Source organism: Geospiza fortis, unplaced genomic scaffold (assembly GCF_000277835.1).
Source record: "Geospiza fortis unplaced genomic scaffold, GeoFor_1.0 scaffold54, whole genome shotgun sequence".
Lineage (NCBI taxonomy): Eukaryota > Metazoa > Chordata > Aves > Passeriformes > Thraupidae > Geospiza > Geospiza fortis.
In genome coordinates this window covers 14118021-14130765 of record NW_005054301.1, presented here as the reverse complement: position 1 = coordinate 14130765, position 12745 = coordinate 14118021, and the positions used below count along the sequence as shown (strand labels likewise).

Below are 12745 nucleotides of genomic sequence, written 5' to 3'. Positions count from 1 at the left end.
TTCTGGCTTAGATGGAGAAGTGCCTTAAATCCTACAGATAGTGACACTTGGCTAATAAAATAGTGAACAACATCATCTCCTTTGTGGATCATGTGGAACTGTCCTTTCCTTGGACATCTTAAATTTTCATGGGATTGTGGTAGCATCCTCTGAATCTCTCTGCCTTGCCATTCTCTTTCCATAAATCTGGGTGTGCGACTTCAGAAAACTGAAATGTTGTTAAGGTCTTTGTCCTACAGATCCAGGCATTGTCTATTTGCATCAAAAAAATAAGTAATTGCATAAAAATTGTATCACATTACAAGTTGAGGTGAGAACTGGTTTAGTGAGCTTACCAGCAAACAGGTCAGAAGATTCCAAGTTTGTTTTGGGTTAATGTTGTTATGGGCTTTTTCCAAAAAATTTAAATGTTCAAAAATTAGGTTTTTGTACACCATGAAAATGAAAACAAAGCCTTTTCAACACTTCTATAGAGCTACTGTTTAGAGCCTGATTTGAAGGCAAGTCTCCTCTTCATCATGAAAAAGCTGCTGTCTTTCTGCCTGTAGCCTCCCTCAGTTTGGGATAAGATGGGCTTCATCACATCTTGATAAAATAAGCATCAGGTCAGCTTTACATGCAGTCCTGGAAGTGACTCTTAGAACTCTGACATCAGAGAAGTAGTGCCCAGCTTCTTTGGATTGCCCCTGAGCTGCTGCAGAGATAGCAGCATGGTTTTGTTGCATTTGGTGAATGCAAATGTGCCAGTAATTAGAAATATATCACTATTTCCCCTCTGTAGCAATTCACTAAGCATATTTATATTACTTTCTTCTGTGGGTTAACATCATTATATTCTTTACTAACGAGTTTATTATCAGACTGTATTGTGTTGAAAAGTGTATTAATGTGTGTGTATGCACATGCACCCCCAGAGTAAATTTGGTGTCACAAGCCAAATATTCTCATCAGTTATGCAGTGCTTTTTTTTAAACTAGAGTAATAAATATTTCTTTACAAGTCAAAACCAATGTTTCAGGGCAATACACTTTATTTTGTATAGCTTCCTCCAAGCACATTGTGTCTCTAATGCATGAGAGGTAATTAACACACTTGCAAATTTTAAAATACTCTAAAAGGTTTTAATTTTATGAAAATTCTAAACAACAGTATCAATATACATGCTCCTTAATTCACATGCATCATAAAGGTAAAATGGCAATTACACCTGTGCAGCTATTTACATTCTTGTAAATATTGGTTTGGTGAACTCTGAGTGAGGGGGGATAGTTGGTATCTTTGTTCATTGATTCTGAAAGACCAGCACTGTGATTATTCTGTTTAAAAAACTACACATAGATGTTTGGACTCTTATTGGAACAGTAGGAGGGACAAGGATTTTTGCTTGTTTTTTCTTTTTTTTTTTTTTTAATCAGTATGGGACTAGCCAGTCCCAGTACCAAAAGACAGCTCTGCCATGAAACTGAAATTAGAATAATGAAATTCATTATCATGGTGCAATAGCTATATTTTATTAAAATTTCACAATAGTACTTCTGAGTCTTCCTGGTGATGCACTCAAGCTGCCTGATGAACTCAGCAGACAGCTGCTCACCACCACACACTTGACTTGCTTCAGCAGACAGTTCCTGTAAGACACATAATTGTTTTGTACAGTGTAAAGATTTTTACTTTGTTCTTTGCTTGTATTTAAGGACAAAACCAGGTCCGAATTGTGATTTTTTCCTTTGCCTGCACTGTGCAGGTCTATCATACACAGGAGGGCAGCTTCTCTTGGTGGCGTGCAGGCAGCCTGCCAGGTATCCCTGTTCTGGCCAGTCTGCAGTGCTGGATTTCACATTCCCACACAGGGTTGGAGTGACCTTGAGTGCTTCACAAAATTACATGTGGGATTATTGATACTATTAAGCAAGCAATGCTTCTTTGCCCTTCCCTTTTCAAGCTCCCTATTTACTGTACACACTTCCTTTCATAATATACTTGTCCTTAAAAAGAGCTTAAAAATTAAATTAATTGCCATCATGGTTGTTTCATTTTTGTGATTCAAATTGATTTTACTGGAGCTATAAGGACAGAATGTAACTCAGATTACTTCAGAAGTATCGATTGAACAGTCAAGGATGTGAAGAAACACCAGTTTCTTAGGAATGGCAGTCTGGCCTCCAAATGCCTGGAAGCCTTGTAGCTCCACCAGTGGCTGGCAGCAGGTTTAGACGGAAGGAATGACCATTTCACACACTCTGGGCCACTGGGCATCAGTAAGTTTTAATGTCAGCTTTATGCCATCATACATAGACTCTTTGTTGGTTTTGGATCAATCTTTGTAGCTTTGCAGCTTTCAATACCTGTGTGAAGACTAAGCAGGAGTGCAGATAAAGAGTAAGCTCCAGATGCAGAGAACACAAGTTCTGTCACAGGGACAGCTAGATTGTTCCCATCCTGTTCCAGCCACTGGAAGCCAAAGGAGCTCTGTGACTCATCGAAATTCTTCATGCTTGTGTCTTGTGTGAGTATAAACCCCACTTCATGACATACTATTCATTTTTCTCATCAAGATTTTTTTTTAAAAGGAAATATGATGAAAGGCATGATAGTCCATTCCAAAATTTTGCAATCTACCCATATATGGCACAAAAGGCCCAATTCTCTACATATATAATTTATTACAAATAACTAAGTGGTGGGACAAAAAAAGCAAATGCCAACAACAGTCATACTTGAGCCATCCTGTTAACTTTAATTTTATGTAGCCAGGAACCTTAATTTCTTATTTGGTTTTTTTTCTTTTTTATAACAGGTCATTATTATTTCCCTGTTATCTTTCTATAGGATGGGAAAGAAAACTACTTTTTTTTTCCTCACCATTTTCCTCATATTATTTGTAACATCAGCTGTAAACTAATGCTATTTTCCCTAATTCCAGTGCTCCATTCACGTGGCTTGAAATAGTCAGGTGTGTTCTCATCTTTCAGAAAGGGAGAACTCTGGAATATAAAATTCTTCAATCTCCTAGGGGCTAGAAGTTTCCCAGAACAAATTCAAGAGCAATGATAGCTACAAGTGGTATTAGAGTAGCATACTTTTTCAGAAGATCAACTGTAATGACCTTCATATCCTGGATTTAGATTCTGAGGTTGTTGACACAACCTTATTAACACAGACAAATGTCTCCATCTTTACTTATAATTTAGCAACACTGTAATGCATAAATACAAAGAACAGCAGGGGAGATTAATTTTCACATAACAGTTCCATTGATAAGGAAGGAAGATGTTCAAGTGTTCAAGAAAGCTGTGGGCATGGAATGATTAAAACTAACAGAAAATTATTTCAGTGAATACAGTGAAAAAGCAGTTCTTTAATTCTTAAATTTGCACAGCAATAACAGAGACAAACGAGCCTCTGAAATATTTTGGAAAATGTCACTTTGCAAACCTTGTAGATTGCTTAAATGTTTATTAAAATGGACCAAAAGCCAAAATTCCCTGCGTAAAATAAATACTTTGTCTTTGCTAAGTAACAATATTTGTGAACAAAACATAAAACTATAATTTTCATGTGTCAAACATAGTAACATTTAAGATTAAATGTTGGAGTCAGACTTGGCATTTTTTTTCATCTTCCTATTTACAAGTTTCTCATTAAGACCATTTACCTCACATTAGCTATCAAAAATGACTAACATTTTTAAAGTTTGCTCCATGACTAAAATAAAAACAACAGAAATATCCTTTTACCATAACTTAACAAAAAGCAGAACCATACTTTTATCATCTAGGAGAACATGCTGTTATAAATACAGCTGTTTTTCATCTACAATTATATAAATAATAAGCATGCTGCCATTCACAAGGATTTTAATAGATGATTATATATAAGCAATATCATGATCTAGAGGACGGCATGAGTTTTCATCTTTCATTTTTATTGTACTTATTTAGGACTTTCGTCTTCATCTGAAAATTGTGGAACAGACTTCTTTGCTACAACATTATCCAGTCGCTGTCCTTGCAGATAGGGGTTCACACTCTGAAAAAGTTTAAAATTATTTAAACTTATTAGAAACAGGGAAACAGATAAAACACTAGGATTAGTGAACATATTTATGTATTTCTTATCTGTCAGATATTTACAGACTTGGGAAAAATGTGCTTTCAGGGATTAAATCTAAAAGTCAACCAGTGTTTTGTTTCTGAGCTGGTTTTTTTGTTTGTTTGTTTTTATTTGGGTTTTTTTTTTTTTTTGTTTTCTTTTGTGCAAGAATTTAATTTGATCCACTGAAAAGAATACAAATGAAGGAGGCCCTTCAGGAATATAGAACAATCTCAATTAAACACTGCCTTTTTGCTCCACTCCTCCTTTCCTCAGCTCAGCAGAGAAGCACCAGCAGCTCTAACTCCCTAATTCTTGAGGCAGGACAGAACTTGTTGGAGAAGTACAGGTAAGCTTTAGCTTAAATCACAGGTCCCTCATGGCCATTGTGCTGGGATACAAATTAGAGACCACATTTCCAGTTTGACCAAAGCCTCTTGTTCAGCCTGTCTCCTCTCCAGGAAACCCCTCCTTGCTTCCTCTCTTGATGCTGAGATAAAAAGCTGCTGGCAAAGAAGCAGAGCCAAACAAGGTTTTGGCATAGAAAATGGCTCTCGTAGCACTGCCAGAAGAAGGGAATGCTGGAAAGAAGATTCCTGGAGAGGGCTGAACTTCACTTTGCACCATGCAAGCAGCACAATGTGAGGCTGAAGATGAACAGATCCTGTCTCAAAACTGCTTGGAGATCGTAGAGGGAGTAACATAGAAATGCCTGAATTTTATCTATACCAATAGAGTAAAATGTATTTAAGGTATTTGCAAAGTGGCAAGCAGTTCAGTGGAGCTTCAGTATTAAGTATCATTTACACCTGCTTTCTGGCTTGTTACAGTGTCAGTGTAAGCAAAATTCAAGTGTATATTGTCTTCTTCACACAAATACAGTAAAAAATTCTAGCATGAAGGCTTTTTGATGCTAATAAAAACTGTTTGCCTAAGGACAAACTTCAGAGGAATGCAAATTTTCCAGTATCTCCTGATTCTTGTCAGGCTGTGTGTCACAGAAATTACTTTTCTTGAGACATTTCTGTGCTTCTTTCACCAAAACTTAGGAATAAAAAAAAAAAAAAAAGCATTCATAATGGGCATGAAATATTTTTTTTCAGCTATCTGAACTATTTGTCAAATCTCTGGAAAACATTTGGGGTTTATCTATCTTCAATTTAAGCCCTTAGGTTTCTCCAGATTTGTGGATGCTATCATTAATACTTAGTCATAGCACAGAGCAGCCCTTTTGCTTTACTTCTGTTAGGTTTTGGGTGTTTTGCCTGCTGCAAGTGAAAACATAAAAATATTAAGAACCAGAAATGAATGTGGAAAAATCTTTGAAAATAAACTAACTCCAATGCTTTAAATTGTTAGAAATAAGACATATGTAAATGATTTGTTTGTGTTTGTTTAAAGAAGTTCTGTTTAATGTTAATTTAGTGAAATTCAACTGTTGCATAAACTTCTAAGAATTATTTGAAGATTCCTAGGAAGATTAATTGGTCTTTTTTTTTTTGGAATGGTACTTGCTTGCTACTTTTTGAAATAAAGTTGAAGAGAATGAGACTACATGAAATTTTGAGTCCTTCTTAACCAACAAAAGACAAAATATAATGCAAAATACTTTGGCTGATTTGACTAAAATATGTTTTAATCCCATGCAGCTGTGCAGAACTGAAAGTAATGCAAGCTCCCAAGCACCTTTGTACACAGCTCTGAGCACACACCAACTCAGTGATCACAGAAATGGTCCTGACACTTCTGGACGGGGCTCTCTGCAAGCACGGACATTTAAAAAAAGGGAGAGCTGCTGGTTAAAATTAGATGTCACTGCAAACCTCCTTGTCTTGCAGTGGAAGTGCTGCAGAGAAACGAGCACAGCAGCACATGGTGAACACTGACACGTGTATGCATGCTTGCACGTGTGTCTGTAGAGGCACACAGAAATACATGAATATACACACGTGCTCAGAAGATGCGGTTTTCTAGACTCCAGTGGTGCCTCTGTGACTGCTTCACTACAGCCCTGGATAGACACAGCAGGGTAACTACACACACTGTTACACAGGACTTGTTTTAACCTCAGATGGGGACATTCAGATGCAAAAAAAATCAATTTGTTGCCAGATCCCAAAACTGTGTCTGTGCAGAAAGGCATGGAGGAGTGGCAGGGAGCACAAAAGGCAGGAGGGGAAACCGGGGGACTTCCTGATTTCTAGAAAAACACATTCTGCTGCTGACAGTTCTAGGTTACTCTTCTGCTGATAAAGTGGAGATTCTGAATTGTTCATTAAATCATTAGTAATCATTACAGTATTACCCTAAAATAATTTAAATTCTATTGATTCTATTAAATTCTAATGAATTTAGCATTAAGTGACATGTTGGTGCTAGGAAAATAAGTCTGCTTATTTTATAAGTCTGTAAAGCAATTCACCTTCAAAATTCTGGGCTACCCCTGGCCATGTAGCTGTCAAGTGTCTCCAGCTAGTACTTCTTTTGTATCCCATTGTGTCAGTCAGCTCACGAAAAGAAAATGTTCATTTTTTAATTTTTTCTCCCTCATGTATATGTTCCACGAATTCCACTTTAACATGCTGTTCTAGCTATTAATAAATATTCTACTGAACTATTTCCAGAGTAAATTCTACTTACTTAAAAATTAAAGTCAGGTGACTACCCTTTTTTACTTTTCAACTAACACTCAAAAATCAAATGTAAGCATGAAGCAGGTACTAAGCTCACGTCAGATCATTAACTTATGGTTGAAGTGCCAGCTGCCAGTGATGTCTGAATCAGGAAAAAATCAACTCGTTATCTTCTTCCTTTCTAACAAAGACTTAAAGTTTGAGAGTTAATAAATAAATAAATCATCTTCGCTTATGCTTGTTATTTTACACTATATTTACTTCATTTACAATATAAACTGTGCTGTCATATTTTGAAAAGCTACTTTCTGGCAGAGAGCTAGACTTTTCCTTTTTTAAAAAATAATACACAGCAGCAAAGCTGAAGATGTCGACTCTTACTGAAAGTGATTTTTTTTTAATTAAAGAAAGGCTGACACTATGAAAAAAGAGAGAGTATGAGGCAGACTGTGCAGAATCTCTCTGTGTGGGTTGCCTTCCTTGTTACAGGAGCAGAACAGTGAGAACCTTTTCATCTTTGTCTTTCAAGCAAGTGGGACACAGAAATAGGAGTTTCATCTGAGGTAGATCAAGAACCACCTCTAGTGTTATTTACACCCAAAAATATATTCACAGACATAGATAGTGGTAATTAAATTTACTAATATTTTTAGTAGGAATTTTCAAATTCTGTTTTAGAGTTATTTAAATAATTTTAAATGGTTTTAAGGAAACAGAATCAATTTTAAAAGACAGAAAATATGAGGTTTTATAATGTTCTATACTTAAGTGTATCTTCTGAAAGTAAGAGTCTATTTTGAGAAATAAAGCTTGTGCCCAGTGTTCAGTCCTTAAGCTGGCTATAGCAGTTTATCACAGAGAGTTCCTGACACATAATCTAAAGTATAATACAAATGCATTAGACTATCTCTTCATTTCAACAATACAGCTTTAATTTTTATTAGGTCTCTAGATTATATAGGGGCTATGAAATATTCAGATAGTTACCCTCTTTCTTCTTTTTGGACCACCATTGATTTTCTCAAAGAGTAAACTCTTGCTCTGGAAAGAAAAAAAAAACAACAACCCATCACAGCCATCAAATCCATTACACTCTTCTTTTAAAACACTACTTCTGCTATTAAATATTATCAAGTTTAGAGGAGTGTGTAGTTTTATGGGAGAAATAAACCACAAATAAATATTTGCAAATTCCTACTAAGATTCACATTTCGTCAGGAGCAGTCACAGCCTTACCAACAATTTAAAAGCCAGTAATTTTCCACTATGTTATGTCCCGTGTTCAGGCAATAAGGGCTTCAAGTATGTGCTGTATAGTCTGGATGTTCCCCATCATGTGATTCATGGTATAATTTTTTTTTTAAAGAAAAGGCAGAAGGAAAAAGAAAAATAAGAATGTGAGGGAGAAGAAGCAGGAGTCCTGCCTCTGGTATATCTTTATATACATTTGAGGTGGCAGAAGAACAGGAGCAAAAAAAATTTGCTTTACAAGGGATTTTCTAATTCCTTTTAAAAACAGAAATAGGCGTCATTCCTACTGTTTTGTTGTCTTTGCTTATTCCCTTCCAGATATCAACACTTCCCAGTGCAAAGTTCTGCTGAAAGGAGTTCAGCGCCAACTCTTCCTTTGTTTAAGTAGTGCCCTCAATAAAGCTTCTAAAAACCATTTGGTCTATAACATTTTTAATGGCAAACCTTTTAAAAACTGCCAGAAACATCTTGGCAGAAGAGAAAGTTATGATGATGAGAAAAGAAAATGAAAAAGAAAAACCAACACAAAACCCCCCTCTGACCATAGTTTACATAAGTGCATCCACATATTGTTGTATTTCTTATAAGTAGTGAATTCTAATAAAGTCTGGAATAACACACACATGTTCAACACATTTTGTTTCAATTCTATGTTATGAAGAAAACCAAAACCAAACCCTAACCTGAAAATGGAAGGAGAGAAAAATTACATGTATAAAAGCAGAAGACTATATAAACAAGGCCATTAATTCTACTATAAACAACTGACCTAACATTGATTATATAAATAGAAAGTGTAATTCTAGCACGAGACAAATTCACCAAACACGTCTAACTTTCTCTGCAGCCTTGATATGAGAAAAAACAAACATTTTCAAGTGTTACAATGAAATCTGCCAAAATTGTCTGTTTTGTACTTCTTGTGTTCATTAAACCTCAAATTCACAAGGCCTATCTCTTGTCCAACCTCAGTTATTTTGTCTGAGCTGTTCCAAAAGGGAACAGAAATGAAGTTGGCCAAGGGGGACATTCTTGGCTAGTCATTTATGCTAGTCATTTAACTCACTTCAGGAAAATTTAAATTTAACATTTTAAGGAAACTCAAGGATGCATGAATTGTTCTCCTTAGGAAACAAAGCACCATCAAAGCGTCTCTTTCTAAAGTATTTGACCTTGTACTTTCATGAGAGGAAAAAGGGTGTTTCTGAAATAAAAATAATTTCATGGACTACTGGAGCTAGCATTTCTGTCATTCTGAAAAATTTCTTACAATTGAACTATCCCTGCTCAAGGAAACCGTATTTTGTTTAGTCTGTTTGAGAAAATGTTTTAAGACCCTAAGTACTGCTGTAGCATTATGTGGAGTACAAAGCAAATATGGTTGTGGAGCATGAGCTAAGAACACACTTGTATGATAATAGCAATCCTGAAAATATGTTCCACTGCGTAATGGCCTGACCTCATCAGCCACCAAAATCTGCCCATGAAGTGTTCATCCTTCACTGAGAGGTTGTTAAGGATGAAGGCACAGAGTTTTCTTCAGTTAAAGATACACCTCATGTAGAGACATGTTGCATGTGATTTTCTACTTCTCCCTCACACCTGGAGCTTCCTTTGTATCCTCTTGGCCAATTGGATTAGAGTACTACAGGTTGGGATTTGGGTGGAAAAAATCAGAAGTTAAAATGCTTTAAATCAACAAACATGTAAGAGGTTTTTACATTTGATTGTAAATTGTATAGTGTAAATTATCTTTGTGCAAGTGTTTCTGGATGCCAACAACGCTTCTTCAAACCACCAAAAGAGCCAACCTGCAAGATGCAAGAAAGGTACACTCAGAAAGTGTGTGTGTCCTATAAGGAAAAGTCTGAACTGGGGAAAAAACTGCTGAAATCTTAGAAACTATAGTTGTACACAAGGACAGAAAACTCCAAAAGTCACTCATCCTACTATTTCCACTGTCCCCTCTGTGTTTTCCCCATATAAGTAGAGGGGAGGAGAGTATAAGCCATGGATCTCACTCTATAAACAGAGTCTGTTCCTGAGACTTCTCACTGGCCAACATATTGATATATGGGGAACTATCCCAAAGACAGAAAAATTCTTCCCCTTTCTTCCCACTCCTAACCCAGTATATATTTATTATGATTTATATATTTGTATCTGCAGATGTATTAGCAGTGTTTACACGTAATATTTAGCATCTGCATAACCATGCACTTTGCTGCATGAGACAGCTTCTAGACTGGTTTGACCCTTATAAAATGTGTGTTATTCACAGGATACTGCCGAGGTCCCACAGCTCTGCAAGCATGACAGTGTGTCACCAAAACAAGCCAACCAACCTGTTTCTGTCCCAGTAGGACAAACAGGTCCTTTTTTTATGACCTGCTAATGGAATCTGTGTTTTTCTGTGGTTACACTAAGGAATGCATGTTGGCTCCCTGGGAGCTGTAACACTTCCTCAACCACACAGTGGTAGGAAAAGGCTGGGGAGAAGCTCCCTCAAGAGCTGGGAGCACATGCCAGCCTCCATGGGTCCAGCAGACACTGGCTGCAGGAGCTGCTGCTGGTGATGACAGCCTGGTGCCCACTCAGCTGGCAAGAGCTGCTGGAAACACAGTCTGTGAGCACACAACCATCACTGCCCCTGGTCCTAGGCTCTTCAACTGGAGAAACAGGAACAAACTGTTGTGGGCAGAGGGAATTTTAGGTGATGGGGGCAGTGAGAGGGTGAGGATGCACAGCTACCCACTAGGCAGCCCACAGCCAGCTGTGTTGGTCATTTACAACTTATTGCAGACAACAGTGAGTGCCCTAAAAGATCTGATCTGCTTCAGCTCTGCTTTATAAGCAAACAGCTAATTTTTAGAGTGTTTACCTGATTTTTCCAGAGAATTAAAAATAAAAACTCCAGCCACAAAAAGACACCACTGTATTTATACTTTTACCATTTGGTAGTATGTAATTAGGAGATGATCAGGGTTGTTCTCCTGGACCTCAGCAGAATATTTGCTCATGCACATGACCAGCTGTTTCATCGCTAATTAAAAAGATCTGGATTTGGCTAAGCTGCAGCTAAATATGATTACTGTTTAATACTCAGAAGTGTTTTAATCCATACATGAGCAGTTTTTCTCCTGAATTAGTAGTGATGGATGGAGATACAAAAAAGCCCAGGATTCACTAATGATTTACTATCATTTATGAAGTATATATGTTGCTGATGACAACACCGTATGTCTGCTTGATTCTGAAATATTGCTATAGGCCAAAGATTTACAGAAGTGCCTTTGCAGTCTTCAGAATGGTATTATGAAAGTAAAGTACTCATGAATAATAAGAAAACTAACAGCCTTATCTGGCATAAATAAGAACGTTCACCATCTGGTGTTTTTTAAATGAAAACCTTTGATGGTAATTACTCAGAATGCAACAAGTTCCCAAAATTTGGATTTTTGGCATGATTCTCTCCAGAAATTTAGCACTCACATAAGTAATTAAGACTATAAATCTTACACTGGTTTGATTATGAAGATGAATCATTGTCTCAAAATTACAGCAGGAGAAGAGACGGCCAAACATGTCCATTTATCGATATATGCTTACAGAGCACTGGTTTAGTGCAATCTTAAGTGAAGTGTTATAACAATGTAAAATGAGATTTCATTATTTGCTCTACAAGCATAAATTATGATCATTGTTATTGTTTTCCTGGCGCCTGAAAATGGATTTGGGATTGGACATTTTAACTGATGTAATCCAAGATTAAGTGGCAGAGCTTTCTTTGGAGCCTCTAGCCTGCAGAAGTAGTCTAGCTGCAGTTATTAAAGTCCTTGTATGCTCAGAGCAAGATTCTTGCCCTTATTGTAGCTCACTGTGTTTATTACACGTGATGTGTCAAATAGGTGTTCAATATAATACAGCGCATAACCTCACTAGAGGAAGAAGCAGCATCAAGTCCTCCAAAATCCTTAAGGTGAGGAGGATTTCTTAAGGCAAATTGTCATCCTAGATTTTTTAAGCTGTTTTAAGCTGCTGAACTCCATCTATCTGTATTTTCTTTCTATTTCTTATATATGTAGCTGAACAGTGAATAGTCACTGAACCTGGATATTCTTTAATATTAAGGCCATCTTATGTTGTGAAATTTTAAGATCTGCACTAATTTTGGCTGCATGTTCACTGTAGTTTGAAATGTGGTTTTTTGCACTTATCAAGCTGTCATGCTTTGGGACAGGTAATAGAACAAGGATTTCTGCTTTCTGTTTTTCTGGGGTGTTTATCAATCACAAGCACTATTTCTGTTTTTCAGGGCAAGTTCACCTTTTTTGAGAAGTTTCCCTCAGGGTGATAACTTTTCCAGCATTAAGGACAATATTGTCCTCATGGTTTCATAGTGTCCCACACAGCAGATAATACCCAGTTTCACATGCAACAAAAATAAGCAAGAAGCATGTACTCACCCACTTGCCCCTGTTGGGATAGTCATGCTCTGGATCAAAAAGGTGTTGGTGCAGTTGGTATTCCCTGCTGAAGTCTGCTGTGTCTGGGGTGTTTTCTAGACACCCATCATCAACTGCAAAAGAAAGCACCGAGTGCTCAGTACTTTTGAAACACACAATATGTGCCACCTTAGTCAGCAAACTTCTTAAATGCAATCATGCAATTAAAAAAACATAAAGAACTGGATAATACCAGTTTTTTTTTCTTTTGAAACAAATTTTTTAGGATCTATTTATTAAAAAAAAAATCCTCACAACTTAATG

General features: G+C 36.8%; 1 protein-coding gene across 3 annotated transcripts in view; it reads right to left on the bottom strand.

The window, feature by feature from the left end:
- Positions 1-1012: 1012 nt before the first annotated feature.
- Positions 1013-12745, bottom strand: part of SCG5 (secretogranin V) — a 28033-nt gene continuing 16300 nt past the window's right edge. Inside the window, exons 4-6 of one of the 3 annotated variants that reach the window (XM_031065974.1) lie at positions 12443-12555; positions 7713-7766; positions 1013-4029 (exon numbers count right to left, since the gene is read on the bottom strand). In XM_031065974.1, the coding sequence (XP_030921834.1) occupies positions 3934-4029; positions 7713-7766; positions 12443-12555 (263 nt within the window). In that variant the 3' untranslated portion in view covers positions 1013-3933. Of the gene's footprint in view, positions 4030-7712; positions 7767-9670; positions 9788-12442; positions 12556-12745 lie in introns of those variants that run through there. The other 2 variants (XM_031065975.1, XM_031065976.1) reach the window with 2 other exon arrangements.